Source organism: Homalodisca vitripennis, chromosome 4, assembly GCF_021130785.1.
Source record: "Homalodisca vitripennis isolate AUS2020 chromosome 4, UT_GWSS_2.1, whole genome shotgun sequence".
Taxonomy (NCBI): domain Eukaryota; kingdom Metazoa; phylum Arthropoda; class Insecta; order Hemiptera; family Cicadellidae; genus Homalodisca; species Homalodisca vitripennis.
The window spans coordinates 70871499-70897137 of NC_060210.1; the positions used below are offsets into that span (position 1 = coordinate 70871499).

General features: G+C 38.6%; 1 protein-coding gene across 9 annotated transcripts in view; it reads right to left on the reverse strand.

Annotated features, from left to right (window-relative positions):
- The window catches only part of LOC124359500 (ras GTPase-activating protein raskol-like), a 342763-nt gene that overhangs the window by 55553 nt on the left and 261571 nt on the right, over positions 1–25639 (reverse strand). For 2 of the 9 annotated variants that reach the window (XM_046812273.1, XM_046812272.1), the window contains exon 1: positions 20151–21540. The exons of 6 other annotated variants lie outside the window; for them this stretch is intronic. In XM_046812273.1, coding sequence (XP_046668229.1) covers positions 20151–20901 — 751 coding nt within the window. In that variant the 5' untranslated portion in view covers positions 20902–21540. Of the gene's footprint in view, positions 1–20150; positions 21541–23596; positions 23654–25639 lie in introns of those variants that run through there. One more of the 9 variants, XM_046812277.1, reaches the window with a different exon arrangement.

Below are 25639 nucleotides of genomic sequence, written 5' to 3' on the forward strand. Positions count from 1 at the left end.
GTTTAGGTGAGCGTTCACATCAGGAATACTAAATTGGATTGCCCTACTGGCCACTTATTTCTACGCCGGCTACCACCACATTTTGCGATAAGCCCATGTTGAAATGAATAGCCATAGTCGTCTAGGGGGGTGCAAAAGCATAATATATTACCATAATTAATAGGATATTGTAGCATAATAATAATGTTTATTGTTATAAAGAACAATGTTAGTGCTCACAGAAGGTACATACTAGAAGTAGGTCTTGTACTATTTGCAAACAAACTCCGGCTTGCTGTGCCTCCAGTTCATCATCTTCTGCATTTTAAAGTCCATTTACTTACCAGCTAGTTGACAAAATTTACTTTCACATAATGATATCATAGAGACATAGAGAGATTCATAACATGAAAGTTTCATTACTACAATATTCACTACACTATAAGAAGTGTCCGGTTATGTTCGCTCAGTAAAAATATCCATAAATTCTCTCAATTATTTTATGGATGGTCTGAGGTTCCAGCTCGGATCATCATCGTCAGGGTAATGGATGTGTCCATTAATCACTCTCTGCCTCTCAATCTGAAAATCTCAATTTTTAAATATACTGTACCTTTATTAATTAAGAAAGCTAAAATGAAAATGATTTTCGTAAACACTAAGAGGGACACAACAGTGAGCATTAAGGTTTCAGCGTTACAGATTTCCCCGAAATTGGTTGCAATAATTTTCCATTTGATCATATATATATATATATATATATATATATATATATATATATATATATATATATATATATATATATATTGTACAATCTGCATTTCGATACTTACATGGATTTTTGAACATCCGTATTTTATAGTATACCTACGAGTATAATTCATGTAGTAACTTAGGATTAATACAACTACTGTAGTTAAAAACTAAAAACTTGAAAATGGAGGAACTATTAATCACAATATATTCTTCGTGCACTAAAAAATTCTTATGTTTCACTTTCTCCATCAGCTGTTGGTTCTCGTACAGCCTGGCAATAGAACTATAAATTTCACTACATACTCCGTCATAACTTTTCATTTGCAGTTTTCACAGATAGTCAACGCAGGATGTTCGCTATCTCGGACCGCCTATATCGTACCGTGTCGGTCTGACTCACAACTAGGATTTTTCCGAAAATCACACTTTTTGCAAATGTAATTAACATTAAATGTAATTAATAAAAATACTGATATTTAAACGACTTTCTGGTGATTATGATTATCAAATATTTTTGGCCAGACAAGTAATGGACCTGTAAATAGTAACAGAGTTACAAGTAATATGGTTTATATTATATTTTTTTGTTGACAAAAAAAACAATACTTAAAATTATCCAATTTGAATTATGTTTACCAATTCATTATAATCAAACCATGGTTAATTAAAATTACACTTTATGATATAGGGAAAAAAAGAAGTTTGTGACTTTGAAAGAACTTCCTGAGGAATTGCAGTGCGTTCCCCATAGCTTTACAGTGTTGCCGAAATCACACTAAACATGGGATGTGCCAAATGAAAAGTTAAGACTGCATGCAGTCAGATGTCCCGTTAGCCTCAACATGACGTCGTAGTTCTGCGATCCCGTGACCGCCCTCACCACCCGGAAAGGGTAAAAAGCGAGAAATATTTAGACCCATATTCTTCCTGGAGATGGCAGTTCGTGTGGCGATACGGAAGCGATCCACAGTTATGGGTAGAAAGTCGGTTAGAGCCCGGACAGTAAACAGACAAACTGTGTCGTCATGACTCCACAACCACAGCTCAGTGGGCTTTTGTTCCAGTTCCGCCGTTCCGTGCCGTCCCCATTGCGGCCGGCACAAGGAACGGTCCTTGCGTCATCCTGAACCCTGAGTCAGCCTTGTGCAATCAATTACAAATTGAAGCGCTGTTATTGCGGTTTGCAGAACCATTTGTGTTCCATTCGGTTCATCTGTAATCACAAACCAGTACTCCATCTTCCTTTCATACTCCCAGTAAATAAGAGTTGGAGATTTCGTTAAAAAATCGATCTTAATTCAGGGCGTAACGGAATGGGATTCAAATACTTACTAAAAATTTCGTTCATCCGTACACCTTGAAAACATCACAATCCTTTCAATCCTCTGATTCAGACACAGGTTGTTCTCGTGAAAAAAGTTAATATTGATATGAAGGTTCTGTGTTGAATGAAATAATATGGAATGAAAACTAAGTACAGTAGATACATTATTCAACATACTGAACTTGAAAACGCAAACATACTGACTTTTAGAATAATTTGGTACCCAGGCAATAACGTGCAGGTGTAAGAAAATTCCCATTTTAAATCCTGAGATAAAGACTGAACAAGGAAGGATCTTTTAAACAGAAGGAATGTCAATAAATTTCCTCCGCTTAGGTCTTCCGTTCCTTTACAACTAATTGAGGCTAGCGACACCTAGCAGTCCGCGGTACCGGAGTTAGCAGGAATACTGGACAGTGGACACAGCAGTCACGACCATGCTAGAGGTCAACAGCCTACAGTCACTGTCTATACGGCAGATGGGCTCGGCTCGCCTCTCTTCTATTATTAATCAGCTGACAGTGACGACACCCATGCGGGTATCCCGCGGATTACACGGGTTCATTAGCTAATCTGGTTCCGTTTCGTTTGGCGGACGAAACGTTTTTTCTCACGGTCGCGTCAGGAATAATTGTTTAAAATAAGGTAAAGAAGTAAAATCACGTTTAATTCAATTTAACTACATTTGATTTGAATAACTTTTTAACTAAGTCCCACAAGAAGTCCTATATTAGTCCTGAGTTTCAGCGAATGTCAATAAGAATAGTTGTATTTTATTTTAAAAAGTGCTTCACCACTTTTGGAAACCGGCGTGCTTGTTAAAAACCACCGAAAATACAGACCTTACTTATTTATTTAGGATTAAAATTAATAGCAAATTGTAACAGCTTCGATAGATAATGCGAAATATCCATAAGAGAATAGACTTTTCTCTTGGCGAATTTAACTACAGGAGAACTAACTTTTAACAAACAAGAATTTAACTAGTGGTTTTGATGAATTTTGGTAATATAAAAAATCTACCTAACTAGGTAATAATTGGACGCAAGCATCAAGCCTGCCAACAAAATTATGTTACTCCAGTATTGTAAAGTATTCGAAATAAATGTTTACAGTAGTAGGCTATAATCTATTCTGCGATCACAAAGAATAACTACATTCTTGAAGCTCTCTTCTTATTGGAAATTAGTTAATACTTTAAAACAAACACTCCAATATCATAGGTTTTAATTTCTGTGAGGCCTTTCGTACTCAATGAGCACATCATCAGACCCAGTTATGTGGATCTGATGATGTGCTCATTGAGTATGAAAGGTTTCGCAGAAATAAAAACGTACATTATTGGAGTGTTAGTTTTAAATTAACAAAGAACAACTAATAAAACTATTAATGTATTACTCCATATAGCTAATTGTCCTTATATAACTAGCATCCCTCCGATTCTTAGGTTCAACTTGAAAGACATTACTAATGGCATTACGGAGAAAATTAGAACATTCAAGTGCCTAACCATAAATACAATCATTTGAAGCAAACTGTAATAAGTCACGTTTGTCCAGTATCAACGCTGTGCCTAGTTTTCACCGTTATTATTGTTTATCCTAATAGCTTTGTTTCATGTCCACAGTTTTCAGTGGTCCCGGTTTCCCTTAAACTCTTTCCCAGTTGCTCAAGAAGAAGCAATATATCAGGGACATACACACATCCACTAAATGAAAAATTTATGTTCTTACCAACGGTTCAAAAGTTAAGACAGGAAATGTCATCTTCAGGAGACTTCCAGTTACAATCACTGCCAGTAAAACATGAAATGGTTCGTAACTCTGAAAGACTGCAGAGTAGTGAAAGTGTCAATACTATTTCAGTGAAGACACGTAATAGGTATATCGAGTGAAACACAGACCACTGGAGACCATGACATTTATTAGTGGAGGCTTCTTAACGGCCTTGGCCTTACTTTGCCCATTCTTCATGGACGACTGAGCGGAGCAAAGAACACCAGCGAGTAGATACGTAACAGCATAATATTTACGGCACTGATATAGACTTCCCAGCCTTAGAACGCTATTAATACACTAAACCCCACATATATAACCTTTACACTTGACCAATTAAAAAAAAAACGAAATCTCAAGAAGCCAAATGTTAAAAACGGATTCGCAGTCCAGCGAACACGGAGAGTCAAACCCGTCAGTGCCTAATTATGTAATAGTTGTTGCAGATGACAAAAGCTGTAACAACTGAGCCGTAGGTAATTGAGCGGAGCGCGGCTGTACGAGTGAGAGTGTAACCATAGCTTGGGCTCCGGTGACAATTATCGTAAATGTGAAGGGCGTGGGAACTGCAGCTACATAGGGCAGTAAGCTGAAATAACTGCGGTGGCTTACAGATTCTTTCAGTGCGCTCGCTTCAGGGTGACCAGAAATAAGAGAATCACTACTTCTAGAACTATTGCAGCCAAGGCTCAGTAAGGTAGAATATACATACTTGTGCATATCACGGGTTATAACAGGGTAGTGCGAAACACCTCTCCGTACTACAACAGAGACAGGTTGCATCTTAACGTACTTTAAAAATAAATACTGATTTCCTCTTATAAATGGATAAAGTTTCATAACAATCACCAAAACTCGAGTATGCCTTTATTTTTCAGAGTGCTTTCCAAAGGATACGTTTACTCAAACCTTCACTGTTTCAACGCCAAAGCGTATGACAAGGACACCACAAATTGTACATTATAATTTGTTAATTCCAATCACTGTGATATTCGATCCAATTATAGTCAAATAGTTGGTTTATACGCTTGCAGCGGTTTTATACTCTATGGAGTGTTAACTTCTTTGGTATTTGTGTTTAATTTCAGCTGAGGCTGTTGGATTACGTCACAATAGACATGGAGTTGCTGTTCGTAGTGTTTGTTTACATTATTTTGTTCCAACATTCATTTTACTTTTGTCTTTTATTAATTTTTATTGTTTGTTATCGTTTTCAACTTGGTTCAATGAGAGATGAATGACAGGTAAAAAATAAGTAAACGCGTGATAGGTCACCGGTGAATAAAAGTACGATCTATAGTGGATTAACTGAAGCTGGATTGAACGTTTCGGATTGAAAGCCTCAATCAATGTAGTGTGAGTAATGTACATAGCTCAGTGACGTGTTAGTTTTGTAATATTTATAAATAAAAGACTTAGTCATGATTATTTAGTATTCTGTGTTTGTTTGTTTTGGGTATTGCGAACCTATATACATGCATAAATAAATATATTAGTTTACTTCAGCATATTACCAGAGTTATACGAACGTTTTGAAAAAATGCTATAAATCAATAGATTCGTAAGGGAAGCTTTTGGAATTTTATTATTAGGTTAAGAATTCGTCTAAGTGTATCAGTCAATTCATTATAAAAACAAATAGGACCTACTTCATTGAAAAGAGCATTTATTAAAGAAAACGGCAATAATATCAAGATATGTTGAAAAGAGTAGGTTAGTTTGTATGAAACCTCGCCGTGAGGTTGAAAAATGCCTTAGCGTTTTTGGCTGCAACTTGTTAGAAAATGGGCTGGCGTTTATAACGAAAGGGTTCATAACGTGGACGAGAAGTTCGGTCAACAGTTTTCGTAATGGCCTGGCGAGGAATATGAGACGATCCATAAAGTGTTTCAATAGAAGACGTGTCAGATAACAGCGATATTGTTGTTAGAGGCGGCTGGGGGGTGGGGTGAACGCCCCGTCAAAACACACCCGTGCATGCTGCCCTAAACACCCAATAGACTACTTCATATACACTTACTGGCATTACGAACCCAACTCATCTGTATACGATAAGATTAAGATACTGATATAGTATCATTTAATTTCTACGTTTTATTTCTGTGCCCATTATTTAATACAGCGTGTTGCTGACAAGGGTACAGATAGAGCATAACTATTAAGGGAAAATAAGTATACAGTGAAATCTTTAAGTAAATATTTATGTTACCTTACAGGTCGTATTTATTTTCGCAATATTCAATAATACCACACGGTGTAACTGTGACAGGTGTCATAAGCTTTCACTATTTATTTGTCCGTTTTCTTATATAAAAATTTCATTAACTTCTACTTTTCTGACCAAAATTTGCATCAAGGATGTTATTCATTTTTGGATAATAGCAAGTCATGCGTGTCAAGACGCTTTAATGCCCCTCTCTTCAATGTCAGTTTTACTTTCATGAAATTATCAATTTTATCGCCTCAAGGAAACCAAAACACGCCTGAGCGCCTCCCGGAAAGAGCGTCCAGACTACATCCTCTTCTTTTCTGCAAATTTCTTGGATGTTGAACTTCACTGATGGTTTCCCGTTACAAAGTACATTATTCCTCCCCCCCCCCACTTGGTCAGCTTAATTGTATCAATAGAGAAGCGGAAGCCGCAACTGCGTCCTGGGCCACTGCGGTAGCTGCCGGAGCCTTGTTAGTGGTCTCCTCTTTCTCAAATTGATGAGTTCATTTGTTCCGGCAGCTCATGGAAATTGAAACCGACCGGAAAGAGAAACAAACCATCTAATTGAATAATTTACCGAGGCTCTCTTTGTTTACGACTTAAAGGTGTTGTATAGATCGTGTGGAATTAGATATACGAATAAATCTCATGACGTGTGGATACCTCTACGATGTTTTAACCTACTTTGGCTTTAACGGGACAACAATAGGAACAAAACAAGCGTTGCCAACAGTCAGCTAATATTAAAGCCCTTCACAAACAGCTGTCAGCCTAGCTACTACAGACAACAATAGCGGTACACAGCTTGTTTGTAAGTGTACATTCGGTCTATAACCGCAGGGCGAGGGTGAGACTGGAGGATGTTCGAGTATTGGCTGTGAAGTGTCCGACTTTGAGAGCCATTATATAATTATTCTGGTGGTTGAGTCCATTATATCATCGGTTGTAGGGCGGGTGTCACAACACATCTCCCAGCTGTTCTCTTGGCCTTGGCCCTAAAGCAGGTGGCGGTAGCCACCCTTCCAGCTGCCCGCCGACATTTCCGAGCTTGGAATTTTAAAGACTAATTCTCTCCAGATGTGTACAGAACGACGTACTGTAAGTATTTCGAATGTTAAACTACATCGGCATCCTCTTCAACGGAGCTATTTATGTACGATTTCATAAATTTAACAATTTACATAATTTTTAGTGGGCCTACAGAAATTTGTACTGTTATTGTTACTATCAAGTACTTCGATATATCGTCGGAAAGCTTCTATAATGTCCTTCCTTTCGAGCTATCAATAAAGAATGAAAAAAAAAATAACAAATAATAAATCTACGAACGAAGACGGAGAAGAAAGAAGAAAAGACGAGATGATCAAGAAGACGAAGAAAGAAGATGAGAGAAGATTAAGAAGAAAAACTAAATTGTAACAAGAAGAGATTGAAAAAGATTATTGTTAAGTACCATATGTTTAAATATTGAATTTTCCACTCTGGTATGCCGTAAGGCTGGTACAGGGTTTAAGTCTTGTGTTGGTCAATGGAAAAAAAAAATCAATAAAGAATAGTTTATTTACTCAGTTTGGGCTTATCGGGAGTTAATATTTTTGACTCATAACTCCGGTCTGTGGTCTTATCTTAGTCTTATCTCTTTAGTATAGTACAGTTTTATCGCGCTACGAAAAGATCAGGAGTCTGAAGATTCGTTTGGTAGCAAACAACTTTTTTTTCTAAAACGACTTGTTTTCTTGTTTTTTAATATGGGTCCAACAACTTCCAATTTATAATATCAGTTCGAGGTGTGCACATTTTATCTTGTGTCATGGCTCATGTTTTAGAATATCTCAACTGGTTCTCGATACATGGTGTATCTGTTTATGGTAACTAACATGCATTTCCTTTTGTGGTAACGTTGAACAATGATGATATCGAAAAATGCAAATGTTTGTGGTAAAATGGAACAATAGAAATGCCCGTATCTATGTGTAATCTTTTAAAATAACCCATTGTCAACAATAAAGTTTAAACTAAATATTTACGTTGTTGTGTGACATTTATCCACTTTGATGTCGCCACCTGTTTCACAGATTAGTATTACGATGTCAGTAAACCCCGACCAGTAGGGCACATCGGGAATGTCGTCCTCGCCATGTTTGGAAGCCGCCCAGCTCCACAAGAGACTGGAGGGAAAGTGCGGAAGTACTGAGGCGGATATTGTTACCTGTTAGTACCGCACACCGCACACCACGTTCTCTGGTCATGGCCAGCTCGATTGTTATCTGGGCTTCCTACTCTGCTATCGGTGAGTAAATGACTCAGCAACCCCCGCAACATAAGCGCAAGTAAAAGGAGAAGGCCAACGGTGTTTTGGTCTCTTGATTTCTATTTGATGATAGATAATGTTGTCATTAGCTAACTTAATTCATATTGGATTCTTATTCTGGAAAAGTCATTTTCTAAGTGACTTAGATTCTGAGTTGACAATTCAGACGTCACAGCTGTATGTTGAATACAAGACATTTGTTAGTTCTTTTACTACGTATTCAGTGTCGAACACAGTGAACAGTGTTGTTATAGTAACAGGAACAAATATGAACTACACCTGGCTTGTAATCACCGGAGCTGTTTTTAATGACCGATTACTATATGCCAAAAGAAGTAGAGCTATTGCAGTTATTTGCGAGGTCAGGAAGTGTTTTGCTGGTACGATTAGACTGGTCGGATGAGATGGGTCCGCTCAGAGGCAGGCATTCACCTCTAGAGCAGCGAGAGGCGGAACGATGATACATCCTGCCCTCGCCCTTCCATGACATCCTCTCCCCTCGACCATTACTTTATTGGCATCGGCTGTGGTAGCAATTGACAAGGATTTGGGCTTCCACGTTACCAGTGCTTTTGCTTTGATTATAGCGCAGAGGTCCAACGATATAACGGAATTTTGTTACTAAAATGTTGTAGGCTGCTTTATCTACAATACTGTACAGGATTATAAGATATTATGTGCTATTAACTTGGAGAGACCTTGGGTTGATCGTCCTCCGTGTTATAATCACAATCTGGGGCTCATAACAGAAAACACGACTACACACGAGAAGACTCTTCATTCGTCAATGCATGATTATAGTTAAATGTTTATCTCATAGTAACCAGTTATACACATAATACAGCTAAGGTTCATTTCAAATATCGACTTTTTGCTACATTTCACCTTCCGTTTAGTGCTGAAATCTGCCACCATCATAGACAATTGTGCACCTGATAAGACTATGAACAGGTGGTTACTTAGTAAACCAGACAGACCTCTTTGTAGTCTATGTCTGTGATGTCGAAACGATGCAAAGAGTTTGTTTTGAATGCCTTCGTCGCCGACATTTTTTGGACCTCTTCAGGCGGACGTCTGTGAAGTCTGTGACGGTTCCAAATTTCAGAAGCTGTAGAATGTGATATGGATCAAAATTTCAATATTCGAATTCCATTTATAACCCTCATACTGCCTATTATACGACATACCACAATGTGAAGAAAGTGCATTGTTATTTTGAGTGACTTAAAAGAGCACATATATTGTTATTCGTTTTGAAACCAGAAACTTTGACAAAACTGTTAGTTTAACTGAAACATTGTTTAGGCAATTTTCCTGCTTACTTTCAGATGTGCTGGATATGAGGACCTTTCAGTTCCACTGATCAGGACAGGACTTCAGCAACCAATCGTCCGTTTTGTCACGTTGTTGATCAGCGGAGTCTGAGAGAACCGCGAGAAGTGCCAGGATTAGGACAGGACGTCAGCAACCAATCGTCCGTTTTGTCACGTTGTTGATCAGCGGAGTCTGAGACATCCGCGAGGTGTGCCAGGATCAGGACAGGACGTCAGCAACCAATCGTCCGTTTTGTCACGTTGTTGATCAGCGGAGTCTGAGAGAACCGCGAGGTGTGCCAGGATTAGCACAAGACGTCAGTAACCAATCGTCCGTTTTGTCACGTTGTTGATCAGCGGAGTCTGAGACAACCGCGAGGAGTGCCAGGAGCAGGACAAGACGTCAGCAACCAATCGTCCGTTTTGTCACGTTGTTGATCAGCGGAGTCTGAGACAACCGCGAGGTGTGCCAGGATCAGGACAGGACGTCAGCAACCAATTGTCCGTTTTGTCACGTTTTAGATCAGCGGAGTCTGAGGGAACCGCGAGAAGTGCCAGGATAAGGACAGGACATCCGCAACCAATCGTACGTTTTGTCACGTTGTTGATCAACGGAGTCAGAGAACTGCGATGTATGCCAGGATCAGGACAGGACGTCAGCAACCAATCGTCCGTTTTGTCACGTTGTTGTACAAACGGAGTCTGCGAGAACCGCGAGGTGTGCCAGGATCAGGACAAAGGACTCCGCCAATGCAGCTGTCTATTGTATGCTAAGTGTCAGTCTCACAAACCTCTCCATGTGGTGTGTTGTGTCATCGTCGGTAGTCCCTGGCCTGGTCCGCCACCCACAGACGGAGAGAACACCCGTACCTACCGCGAGTCTGCCTCTACTTCTGCTCTCTCAAGTACCGACCCTACAACTCTACAATGTAGACTCCTTGCAACTGTAGTCCACTTAATGGAATCTAAAAGCAATTGAAACCACAACTAAACACCCCAAAGAGGAGATAGTTGGCTAAATAAAAATAGAAAGTTTGTTACAAATAATTTGAATGCGGAAGTCGATGTTGTTATCGCTCTGCAGTTGTTTATCAACTACATATTTTAATAATACACAAAATGTAATTTAAAAGTACTTCCTCTAGCAACTAAAACTTTTAATAATGAATTAACGCTAATGTGACTTTAAAATAGCTAACTCTAATAGTAGGAACACAACTCGGGTGGATTTAATAAGGTTGGCCACTTAGGGTTGACTGCAATCTACTCCTACAGTTGGCCAATTTTGAATTGTCCAATCAATTCTAGAGACTTAGAACACACTGTTATTTGTAGACACACCCCGGTTCCAGCCGACCTCGTGGTCTGCCCAAATAACGTCTCGCGATCAGCTGAAGTCAGGGCCAGGAGGCGGCCTGACCTCGACACCTCCCAGCTACCTTTGTTTTGTAACAGTGTGCAATAAGTGAGACAACGGTGCTGGGATGGGGGACATCGAGAACAAACAGCAAAATACTGTTATTGGCGATGGAAGGGTTGAAAGGATAACACGATTTCTGACATTTGCCATCGTTATAGGTTATAAAAGGTATAACACAGCGTTTCGAGGATTGGAATCTATCCTCTTCGTCAGTGCGATATACTCACATTATTCGCTCAACATAAGAAAAAAATCAACGAGAAAAGTCTGAATTAGGTTACATTTAATTAATCTTACAATTTTTAAAAGTAAACTAAACTTTTTATACTTATTTATTTATAAATATATAATGTATACATACATTATATATATATATATATATATATATATATATATATGTATGTATATGAAAGTATAATGTATACATAGCTCTTAACTTCTTAGTGGTTATTACTTACATTAAGATTATGTTTGTCTTTTTAACATATCAGAAATAGTATTGAGGAATTTAGAATATTAATTATACAAGATTATGATGCAAGCGTTATCATGTGTACTTTTCTCGATGAATAAAAAATATGAATTAGAAATTATCGCTGTATGAATTTAAAAACATCAGCATCATAGTTGCCAAAAAACTAACTTTTTTAAGTTGTTGACGTAATAGACTACTGAAAGTTAATTTTTGTTACGTTGCGACTACTGAAGATTAGCTTACGTACTGGTGATGTAGTTGTATGTCAATACACAGACGATTTACTCTCAAGATTATCCAAGTACACTTTTGCGAAACACACTTATTGTCTCTCGCGTCATGATTCACAATTGACGTCTTCACAGATAAGCTGCGAATATCCAGTATACGCTTTAGGTTTATACAAGCAGTAACTCTTATTGTAGGGCATTGAAAACCACGAGAGGGATTTATTACCCTTTTAACGCAATTGGCGTCAACCCATCGAGTTTATTAATGGAATGATACATTATCCACGCCGTTTACAACCTTCCGACTCAACATTAGTCTTCTTGCGCTGATTTGAAAAGCCGCGAATTTCCAGATCATTTTATTTATGTTAAAGCTGTATATATATATATAGTATGTATTTTAAAAGGAGCACGAGTGTTGTATCTTTCCCATGTTAATTTTGCATATTTTGAGCACAGCTTTCTCAGACACTATTAAAGATAATTGAACCAAATTTTTACCAGGTATTCTAGACATGTTAAAGTACACTTTAACACATGGATTTAAAAGAATATGTATACATATTTTTTTATTACATTTTTTAATATTACAATACATTTTTTTAATTTAAAAAATATTTAATTTTTTTCTTTTGAACTGTTAGAGATATCTATATTTCCCTGTGTTAAAGTGTGCATTAGTGTGTTGTGGTAAAAGTTTGGTTGAAATAAATGCAGTAGTTCCTGAGAAATCTGCGTTCAAAGTTTAAAAAACCTGTCTTTCGGAAAACGGCAAAAAATGATGAATACATACAATTGTAATCAAAACTTTAGTTAAACAGGCCAGCTCCTTAGCTTGGGTCATCAGGATCTTCTTCCTTATCTTCCAGCTTTCTCTTCACTTGTTTTTTTCTTTTGCCTCGCTTGCTTTTTGAAATCTGAAGAGTTACGCTCCGATGCTTTGATGATGTGTTGGTCCATTTGTTTCATCCTAAGAACAGTAAACTTTCCAATGTTCATCTCTAGTTATTGGGACAACTTGTATTTAGTTACATTACCACTATTGAACACTGGCACAGCATCATATACTCCGAAATGTAGTGTTTTCAGTCCAACAAAGCCGGTTTTGGGTAGTCTAGACCAAATAACCGCGTTCACACTTTCGTTTGGATTTTGTGTCTTGCCATGTAAACATTTCCGCAACAGTTATTTGTCAGATAGACTTTTAAAAACTGGTTTTATAAATTCCATAAGTCTCACCTTTAGCATTTGCCTTTTAGTATCCGCACCAACTTGTCTCGCCTTTCGGACACAAACCGTGGTGTGGGTCATTGTCACTTGAAATCTTGTGGAAGTACAAAGTCCAAATGTCTTTCACCATGTTGTCGAGACTGTCTGTGTTCCTTCTTATTGCTAAACCATAGTAGGCCTGGAGTTGATCAATGACAGCTTGAGATAGTTTATTCTTGCCACCTAAGCCTTTACCGTCAGACAAAATAATACGTTTGTTTTCTGATTTTAGTCTTCTCAATCTTGTGCCCATTCTTTTCTGGATATGTCCCAGACATTCCAGTTTATATATTTTTATGATCAGGACCATATGGTTCCAATTCTTGGACAGCGATGAAACCTTTGGAATCGCCATCTTCCAAGTACTGAGTATATTTTGCATATAATATTGCGTATTTAAGCATTGCACAAATGATTTCAAAAATTAATTATGGACACTTTAAAAAGTTTTTATATAATGTTTTATACATCAAATTACTCGTTACAAGTTACAGAATTAAAAAAAATTAAAAATAAATTATTTTTTTTTTTTCATTTTTTGCCCTCGTGCTCCCCTTAAAGCTGCTCTATTTAAAGGTTTGGATTGTGTTTGGTCCCACATATTTGCAACTGCCATATCGTACACATTTATATTCACTGCCATTGTAACATAACGTGTAATTTTTAGGTAAAATCATAATTACAGTATCAATAAGTACGGGTTTTACCATTACTACTCACAATCACCTTGTGCTGATGTATTATACTACATAACTACCAAGCGAATATTGAGTTAAGCTCCATTTCACTTTCTGATTAGTACAGTAAAATTGTCGAAGTCATGAAACGTAACATATTCAATTCGTTCGTCACAATACGGAGGCGAAAATTCCATAACTGTATATTTGCAAATAAACACAATTTGTACACAGGCGGCGATTTTCGATTTACTGATAAAACAAAACTCTACAACTAAACAAAATCCGGTGCACTGTTTGGCATTATTCTATGGGGTTAATATCAAAATTATTGCCAATATAGTCGGCCTAATGTACCTAGTTTGAATAATATTAATAAAGACGGGTGTCATTAATAAAATAATATGTGACCCTGTAACTTACAGACATTAACTTAATTTGAATTTCATTAACTAAGAACATAATAAATGGCAACCTCTCGATTCCAACGGTTTTATGTGGATAATGAAATATGGAAATTGTCAATGTTTAAAGGGACAATAAGAGACCACAAAATGTAAACATATAACCCACCTCTGATACCCGATATAGTTATGTATGCAGTGAATGTGTCAGATAGACAGACAGACAGACGCAGCAGCAGACTGGCCAGGCACGTGCACATAAACCCGACAATCAGGTTCCCTCTCCACGAGCAACACACGCCGGGCTCTACACCTACTGCTGCTGCTGCCTCTATATACTCGTACACTAAACTCTACATCTACGCTTTCCATCTGCATAACCCTAAATATACGCCTCAGTACAGTACGCCTTGTTCTTCTGATGAGGTGCACATCAAATGCTGGTAGTAAAATTACTACAACATAATTTACTCTTATGATTGTGGCTGGGTACAAATAGTGTGCGAAAATTGCTTTTAAACCAATCCAAACTTCATACCAAGCCAGGCTTCGAGGGCTTTATCAAGGTGAATGAAGAAAATGTTCTTATTACTTCACATTATCTTGCTAAATGTCAGTGTAATACTGAAAATCAAACATTTGCGTTGTCTTTATGCCATAAAAACATCAATCAAAATTCCTTATGATTCAGCCAAAATTACGTACAAATAGTAGAAGGTACGTAAATATATTTCTTTCTGTCAAAACATAAGCATAAGTTGTTTTTGACAGACTGTGTTGCCATGAATTGTACGGTTGATGGACTTAGCATATGATTCTAAGTTTTAATCAAATATTTCATGACCATAAATGGTTCACTTGAGGACAGAATGAATACACTTTCCATCATCCAACTGACTTGAAGCCACCAGATAAACATTGGAATAATCAAAATGTCAAACGGACTGTAGTCAACTACAAGTTTCAATTATTTTCACATAGTTAATTGTACCAAAATAATTATACTTGATAAAAATATTCTTTGGAAATTCTTAAGTCACGAAAACAACGATGTTTATTATTATTATTACTTGAGTTATTTGCAAAGTTTTTCATAGTTAATAGTTAAAGCAATTTAATTGCGGAGAATATAATATGATATATAATATAATTAAATTTTATTTCCAATATCAGCTCAACGTGAAGATTCACGGCAATGGCATTTACACTTATGGTAAAATAATATGAACATGTGGGGCTGAAAGTGTTAAGTCCTATTCCCTAAGAACACTGAACGGCAGGCCACGACAGTTTTGTGACAAGATAAGATAGTTTACTTCATTGATCTACAAGGTTGCAATGATAACTGTATTAACTTTATGTTGTTGGGGCTAACCTTGGTGTATCTACCATTTGTAATAGTCACTGGCCATGCTGAACCTTGCTCACATGGTAGTATGAATACACTGGTATTTTGTTAGACTAATGCATACAAATGTTTAAACATTCAACCTCTTCTGGACAAGCTTGGCTGGTAGTCCTTGTCATGTTCCATCAAGACGTCTACAACTTTCGCTCGCGGATAGTGCAATGATGTTGATACTGTAATTGAGATATTTATACAATTTAATATAATTACGGCTGGGCTTATCTCGCAGCCCAGGTTCAGTAACTACTAACTTTTCACTACGACTGACACAACTCTGACCACACAAACGCACAGCACCGTTATACCTACCGTACCTCCTACCGCTTCCTTAATTAGCGAGTAACCGGAAGCTAACCACCAGTGATTATACATACTTGGGATTAAAAAGACCGTATACTTAGTTTAACGTTCGTTTTTGACAATGGAAGGATTTGTGTTATATCCGTCTATACTCTTTAGTTTAGTTTCAATGATTAGCGTTTTGTATCATTAGTGTGCTTGGAGATGTCACAGAACACGTGTATTGTGATACCTGACTTATGCGTGTCACAATACCCTGGCGTGATTTGTTTATTCCTAAAAGTAGGTACGTGTTCTTTACCTGAAGAAGAGATAAGATTACACATCTCGAAAAGTAATGATACTAATTTCTTGTATCACTGAACGATGATAAATATACAGAGAAATAATTGTTCCTTCACAAGAAAGAATAAATAAAGATAGTCTACGTTTCTTCAAGGGGAGGTTACCACAGAGCGTAGTTAGGGTTATTCGATTTAGGTACTGTAATTGTTTTATAATAAAACAGAGAATCTTTTGACTATCATAGTATGATAAAGTTTGACTAACCATTTCCAAATTTAACATTATTTCCTATTTTATAAATTACAATACAATACGAGACGATTCACTGAATGTTCTAAAGTTAATGATTCGTTCCAGTCCATTCCCTTGTATCTTTATAGGTGAACTTGCCACACATTAAATGTCAATCATACCTACACTATCTTGTCGATTAATCTGGCTGGATATTAAATCGTGGCATTGTAAATTAATATCAGGCCGAATTGTATCCAAGTTAATAGCCTTGGCCCAGTGAGCAAAGAACTAAAGCTGTTATTATTTAATAATTTCTTTGGCTTCAACCTTTCATACCATTCCCTTCAGCGGCATATTCCTCCACATCCTCAAGGTCAAATATATATTACTATGCTCCCCACCATTAAATCACTCCTCCCACTCCCCATAAAATTCAAATCACTTATACTTTTCATTCCGAAAATAATTTATAGTTGTGCCAAGATTATGATTGCTCGATTACTGCTATAAATTGGCTGACATATATTTCATAAATACCGTACATGCAATCTAACCAAACGAGGTCATCTCTGGATATTCCCCGCTCTTCGCCAGGGTGTCGACACCAGTGCAGTTAGCGCACTGTGCGCATCTCGGGTCAAATGTGCTAATAGAGACTTGAGTGAACTCATCACGACTAGACTGCTCTTGGCTGCCGAAGGCTCAGGCGATACAACGCTTCTCCCTCAATCTAATCTTATCACTGACGAACGATGCAACACAACTTGGCTTCTTCTATAGACCTTCTATGTGCGGTTGTAGTAAGTTATATTATACATGTTACCTTGTGATATAAGTAACCACCAATCACGCAATGCGCCATGGCTTACACAAGCCTTTGACAGTTAGTTATCCACAGCACGCCGTGTTATACCAGTCGCCATTGTTGTGATGCAAGGCCAGCCACAACACTCGACATTCGTACCACAAAGTGGATTTGACCGTACCGTATATATGTGTCCGAGTATGCCCAACCAAGTGCACATGCTTAGCCTCATGTATTTGGTAGACTCATGATAGTCATAATTGTACGTAACATAGCGCTAATGAAATGCTCGAGGGTCCCACACACGAAGAGCTTGTAGATTTCATGTAGCCTCAATGGTGCTTACAGCATTTCCTCCTGAAGAAAATAAAATGAAATATTTGATACTAAAGCGTACTATTCACTATAAAAACTATTATGAACTTCGAATAATTCCGTAGAATAAATAATAACTGTTAAATACTTATTGCTAAAACCCTAAAACCTTTTGGGTCGAAGTATATAGGATGCATTTACTATTTCAAGGAACACGATATAGGTAAGTAAGTATTAATAAAGGCGGACGATACGACAAAATCTCAGTATTTCATTTACTCAAATAAATCTGTGTTTGAGGTTACACTTTCCATTTCATATTGACTCTTAGTTAAATTTATTGAAATAGGTTTGTCAAAAAAGATTTTCTTTAAGTTCTTAATATTCGAGACGATTAAAAATGTGGTCCAATAAATGTGTATACGAGATCGAGTGGTACTAATATACCTACTAAGTTATAGTAGTAGACAAATACGCTTTCCTATAGTCCACTGTACCTAGCGACTAGACGTCCAACACCACGGTAATTACTAGATGTTGCGTCAATGTTCACACGCATATTTGGCAAAGATAGCTGCGAGAGTTGAGGTGGGAACTGGGTGATCAATACAAGGACAGGGCTACTTTGTATGCTGTGCCGCTGCCGTGGCCTTCACTCCTATATACGCCTTTTTAGTCCCTCTGATGACGGAGCTAATGAATTAAGTGGATCGGTACCAATAGTCAACATATATAAGGGGATATTGATTCTTGTATTCAACAATATCAATAAATAACGTTCACTGTTGAGTTGTAATCTGCATTGACCTAAGTAGATCTTGCAGGTCTAGAAATCTACATAAATCTAATAATTGAGCCGATATTCTCAATAAGTTACAGAATAAAGTTACGTACTATTGATCCCCAAGGCCAATTAAAACAATTTTTTTTTAATAATTTACGACAAAACGTTATACAATTTTGTTCTGCGCGTGAGTAAGAACGAACATGTTTTGATTTGTAATTTGTTTAGGCTAAGATGAAATCCTTTGAGACGGTTCAGCGGCAAACGTGGGGCAAAGTGCGTACCGCGATACTCTCTAAGAAGAAAATAAGTTATATTTGTAATTTTTATTCAAAATTTTCGGTATATGTAAGGAGTAGGCCATCACTTTAAAAAGCCTACTGTGACAGAAACTATCTCAATTTTAGAACTCCAAGACAATGTTAACCTTAACACTTTTGTGATGTTGAGCTAATATTCCAAGGCTAATAAAGTTTTTTTTTTATTCAAGATAAAAAGGCTAAATAGCATAATCACAATAATGTTAGTTATTTCGTTTTAAAAATATGGTTAAGTGTGAAAATATTTTTTATTGAAAAAATCCCAAACTTGTATATACTTCATAAATGTCCAAAAACTTGACAAGCAAAACTAAAAAGTGTTTGGATGCATATCAATCATATTTGTAAAATAAGACGTTTCCCCTCATTCTAAAACCAGAAATAAGGTCGAGAAGTGTTTGAGGTTTAACAGTGTTGATATGGGGTAAACTCATGACAGTATGAATATATCTTAAAAATCGTGTCGTTAGCAATCCGCATGTGCCATAATTCCTCCAGGATAGAAATGTACTGGAGACTTGAAACTTGGTACATACATTCCTCTTCTCCAAGTAATTTCTATTGAATTTGGGGTCAAAAGGTCAAAGGGGCAGTCTCCATCTGTGCCATTTTACTCTTTCCTTATGTTCGTTAACTTCGAAACCCTCGTTTTATTGGTTTAGCCTGTTACTTATTAAAACGTAACAACATTTTAGTACAATTAATCAGGGGTAAAATTAAGTGACGGAAAGAGAAAAATTTGAAATGAAAATTTGTTTAGGTTTTTTATTCACAATAGTGACTTCTAATCTAAAAACTCTGGATTCCCATCTGTGACATACGTATTTAGTGTCCTGACTGATTTAAATTTTAAAGTCTAGTAAAGATCAGATAGAAATGGGAACATGATACAACACAGTGTCTGACGGTATACAGGGGAGTCCTGAGTGTGACTACAGTATACAGCAGTACAGTGAGCGGGAGCAGGCTCTGTATACTGTATACTATACCGCCGACAGTGCAGTAAGAGTGAAAGGCGAGGCGCTCGCGGTGTTGCTCAACCCTGAGTTATACCACATACTAACAGTTCGAGGTCGATACTACAGGAGGCAACAAATATCAAGCGCATAGCCCTTGTGATACTATCTTAATTGAATATAACCTGACCGATACGACTTCACTGTAGAACAAAATAGCAGTTCATGGATGAAGCATTCTTACCAAGTGGTTTGTCGTCAACTAACATCTCAATTTATATCGATTTGACTACGAACTTAGGTTAATTTCTTATATAAGATATTTTGTTTATAAAATGTGTATTTGAAGAAAAAAACAAGCATTGTGTAGGTTTATCACGACTTCACGAAATGGCACGAATGCGGAAGAGCCACAACGTTACTGTTCTTGGCAATACTCCACTATCCTAGTTCCGTGACGTGAAACAATAATCTAAAGGCACAACTCATCGGAATGGATTCCCCAACAATCCTCTACTTCTATACTTATTTTATCTTGACTATCGGGAAAGTAAACTACGCCTACTGCAGCAGGAATTATTGCAGTATTATATCTTACCGGAATGGACTCCAGTGTCATCGTCCTCTACCTTGACGTGACGTCTCTCCTGGGCCATGTCAGCGGCGGAGGACAGAAGTCTCTCGTCAGGCAGCTGGTCTATCATGATCACCGGCACAGTCGACAGGTCGACATACGAGTCCTGGACACTTTCCTTGCTGGTGACGGTCCTGCTGCGGGTCAGGATGGAGGAGGAGCTCCGAGTCAGCTTTCTCGAAGAAGACCTCCTGATGAGGGACAGTGGCGAGTGCTGGGACTTCGAGGGCGAGCTGGCCGGAGACCTATTTATTACTTCTAGAGCCTGAGCGGACGTGGATAACAACTTTGTAGACACTTTGAGCAGTGGAGACTTAATTCTATCGGTCGTGGAGAGGGAGGGTGTCTTCTGGACCGGCATCAGAGTAGGAACTTGTGGACTCGGGAGTCCCTCTATGGTCTTGGTCACGGTGAGCAACGGTTTCGGTGGAGTCTGGGACTTGAGCGGGCTCTTCGTCAGGTTCCTGGTCCTCGGGGTCCGCTGAGGAGTCGCCATCGGCTTAGCCGGAGTCCTTGCCTCCTCCGCTTTCTTCTTGTCATTTCCTGATGTGACCGTCTTCTCGGGTGTAACGGGTCCACTCCCTGGCGGCTTCTTGGGCGTAGACGTGTGCAACATTTTCCTGTCTATCGCACTACTGGGTGTCCGGTTCTCCGCGAGAGGTACGTAAAACGTCGACCTTCGCCGGCCCCCACCTATATCTCCCTCGGTCAACATGTTATCGACTGGCCCCACTCTACAACTGCAGTAGCTCGACTGTAGACTACACTACTACACCCACTGTTTACACATGCCGCACGTCCACGTCCACCAACTCCTTATCCTTTCTGTTTATAACACCTTTGTTATAAATCAAAGGTCATTTTCACGTCTAAACAACTGGAGCACCGCATTTCTTCACAACAAACGACTCACTGCATTTCACTCTCTTTAGGTCATTGGCACCCAACAAAACAATTTTAATAACTCACAGTGATAGGTAAAATTGATAGAACACTTGAACCTAAAAGAAGGTATAATAATGCATACAACTGCTTAAGACAATTTGTTTTCTTTGCTTTCACAATTTTTAAGATTTATGGCAAATGACGTTCACTGATAACAAATGAAAAGCATCACAAATTGAATGAAACCGAACAATAGCCAACTAACTCGAGACAATAAAACCAAACTAGTTGAGAACACTGTACAGAGCAGTAATGACGCACTATAAACCGAGAACTGAGGGCTAAAGCGAAGACCTCCGAGTGCCGGACCGGTCGGTGCGGTCAGTCGTTCCACCGCTTGTTATGGACAAAAATAAAGGATAGCCCCTTCAGCACCAGCGACCACGAGACACAACTCACTGGCGCACCGTGCCGTCCGCCCGCCGCCGGCATCCCCCCTCCGCGCACCACTCGTCCCTCGGCAGAGTTCGACCGTTTCCGCCACCTCTCGGCTCGGTCATACCGCAGGACAAAGAACGACGTCCGGCCGTCTATCTACTTCGCTCTTATTCCCTCTCCTTTTTCTCCGACTCTCCTATGCGCCGAGCAGCTCGGTCCGCGGCAACCTGTTTACCTGGGACTCGGAACACCTTTGTGGCCCTACCGACAAAAAAGTCTTCCTGCGGACCCAACTCCACCCCCGTTTGTGGTTTCTCAGAACCCAATCGTAAAATCACGCTAGTTCAAAAAGCAGCCTCTATTCTCACGGAGACCTGAAGTAATCTTGTTAGCCAAGCTTTATTGTGCGGTTCATTCACGAGCCAACCATTATTGACAATCATGTTTGTTTCCGGTCACGTAAAGAACTATGTCCCCTCCCATCTTGAACCTTACGCTGAGCTTATGCTTTAATACGGTAAGGAGCTGATATCCGTAATCCAATCAAAATGTATGATTTTATTATTAAAATTTAACAGGTCACTCATAGTTCTCTATTGGTTGAGAAGTGTCATGTATAATATACAGTGACCCGTAATAATTTCAAAAATTCTGCTGTAAAGAAGATAAGAATGCTATGCTCGTTTTGGTAGTATAATTAATTGCAGTAGGTATATTATATATAAGTGACTAATCACACTCAAGCACTAGTTTACTTATTGTTTTCAGCTGTTCAGAAAATTTTCACGTTTTGTTTGTTACATGGCATTTAATTATTCAAATATTACACACGTTAAAAGAAAAACCCATAAATATCCGGGTGGGTATAAAATATATATTTAAAATGAGAGATATTCTATGAGTTTATGAGTAAAGAATTACAGAATTTGACATTGAAGTTAAAACAGTTATTACTATGAGGTAGTTTCGTACTAAAACCGACCCATAAGGTGAAAACCTTACTTAAAAAAAATTATTTCAAAACAAGATTGAATTCAATGTTTTTTTTTTTATTTTTAGGACGTAAGAACAACTTCTACTGTATACATAATTTAACTTGTTTAGCTTGAAACTCACAGATATGTACATAACCCATAAGCGTCAGAGATAAATTAGTTGCCGATCCCCCTATTATTTATCTAGTTAAAATACTAACTCTATATTAGTCCCTCTAATATGTACGTTTCTTTAATCCAAAGATATATCACAGCAATAAATAAATTAGAGTAATTAGCCTAATAGTTGAAGGACACATTATACAAATTTGCAAAGGTGGGCTTAAACACGTTTTCAACAGGATCTTCAAAGGACTAATAATTTTTTTTTTATTTAGAAAGATGGTAACCCTTCCACGTTATATCTACCTACAGCGAGGGCTTGCGTCCAATACATGTTTCTTTATTAGACCTGGACTTAAACGTTCAATCATACAACAATTTTGGTAAACACCAAATGCTAGGCAATTTAGGTAGCCTAAGTCTTGCATCGGTTTACTCATAAAACCAATCATACAGACGGTTGGTCGGTGGTAATAGTAGGTGGCAGAGGTGTGTGGAAGGGGCATAGTGACCGTGACCCCTGGCAGCAGCGTTCACTTTCACAGGTCACGTGACCCGGCTAGCCCTCCCTCCACACCACCGCAGCTGAGCTGACCGTCGCGATCATCCGGTGACAATTCACTTACCTCGTACAATCATCTATTCAAATTTGTGCTACTCTCGTGTCCCTAACAACGACGGCAGAAGTACAGCTGGGGTTACAGATTGCATCGTAGGTAGAACTGATTACACGCATGTGTCTTATCGCCAAGTGCCGCTCTTAGAGCAGTGCAGTGACGCAAGGCTGTCACAGCGCTGTGGTGTATACCCGTCTCATACACAGACTGCATACTTGATCATTGCTGGGAGAAATAATAGGGCTCCACTAGGAGTAAAATGAATGTAAAGTACTAAAGCTTAAACATCTATGCACGACAAGATACGAGTAAAACTATAAGCATTCTGGAGTACATAACCTAACCTATACAACCTTATACGAGTGTACAATACCTGAGTCATTGTCGAGCGGGGCAAAGCCACGAGGTAGTGACAGAGCTTTGGACTCACCTGCAACAAACATTAACATGTGTTAGGTACATTTATGGAGCATATATTGTATACGTAAACAATTTTACAAATGCTTCTTTCCCGATACGACCTTCTGGGCTATTAACTATAGAATCTAAAATCTCAGAAGACGGCATAATATCATCCTGTCCAGTCTACCTGAGCCAGCGGTCAGAAGGAGACAACAGATTCTCGATCACTTGAGGACCTCAGTCGCCTACGTCATCAATCTGTCCTGGGGCGGGACTGTCAAAGCCTCCCAGCCGTTAATAACTGGCTTGTCACCCACTGATGTGCTGTTAGATAGAGAGTATCATATCAATTAACCCCCAGAGGAGAGGGTCGAGACGTTCCTCCTCCCTGTCTGGTGTGCGGCGTGGCAGCCTGTAACACCATGGATCACAACATAACACCAGATACCTGAAAACAGGAAAGCATTGTATCTATTCCAGTTGTACAAGACGTTTTCCCCAGAAAGTACGAACCACCATAGAACATGCCGATCCAACTAGGAACCCTAGGCGGTATTACGACTGAATGGTCTGGTGGGTGGGCAACCCCGGAAATCCTGAATTCCGGGTGTGTGATAAGATTCTAACGTGCTGAAAGGCTACGCGATAGGGCGCAACAGACTGTCATTGGCGGTTTCTAGGGCAGATGTCACTGTCCCTTAGTAGGCTTATCCATTTCTTGTGAGGTGCCGATCATAACTGGGATCAGGACCATAAGTGACGACAAAAATTCTACTGTAACTGGCCTCGACCTATCAAACGAAAGCACATCCCTTCGCGTGGCTCTTGAATGATATACCCATTAGTTTGTCTTATTGTTCAAATTGATAACAAGAAGAAGGTACTGAAGAAATGTTCTACGATGGACTAAAACAAATGAATACCCTTTCCAAAAAACCGTGGACTATGTATTATTAAGTAGGACTTTACCACTCACTACACATGTACTACTGTTACAGCTGACTATCGCAATTTGTACCAACCTGGTCTGAGTCTCCTATTTAAATAATGATAACTTAAGCAGATGACTATTTAAATATTTTGAATGTATTGAAGTAACGTTGCTAAATATCTTAAATCCATTTAAAAAAAATTACTCTAAACGCGGCATAAATATGATACGTTAAAAAAGTTGAATTATGATTTCAATACAAACGAATTTAACTTTGGTTCATTTTTCTTTATTTTAATATGAAGGTTTCGTATGTGAAATCCACATCAAACTTGGATCAACAAAAGTTGGTCAAAGCATACGGGTAATACGATAGATTATTGAAAAGCTTTGTAATTAGTGTTTTCAAAAACAACAGCGCGCCCGTTAGGGTTGGGAGTGCGAGGATCAGCGGAGACCTTCAGAGGCATCGCAGAAGATGGCGTATGAAAAATGAATACCGTAGTATTCAACTGTCAAAGAACAGTAGAATACTCTGCAGTATTCTCAGGGGGATACGATTTACCATCCAGAGAGAACAAATCAATTTTTACGCTCTAAATTGATTTCCTCTCCAAACATTATAGAAAAAGGTAGTAAGTGGAGCCACAGGCGCCGGAGTTGCAAAAACTGTACAATACAGCCGAGCACAGCGAGCACACGCCATTGAGCGGGGGGCGGCGGGGGTGGCGGGCAGGTTCCGGCCGATTGGCGCTACGTCAAGCGTCAAGTGAAACCCGGTCACCGGAAAAGGATACATTGCTACAACAATTAGCAGATTCTATTCTCACGATATGGTTCACTCGGGATCGGTGAACATCGACATTGAACTGGTGAAAATAACCGGAACTCATGGCACTCTAATAACAATCCGCAGATGCAGCCTTAGGCGTTCCTAACGTTTTAGTGGAAACAACCGCACAAACATTACAGCTCACAAATATGCCTACAGAAACAAGACAATTCTCATATTTTGATGGTTTCGGCAGGTACTTACATACAGGCCAATAGATTTTGTTTTATTTTTTAATTGTTCAATATGTT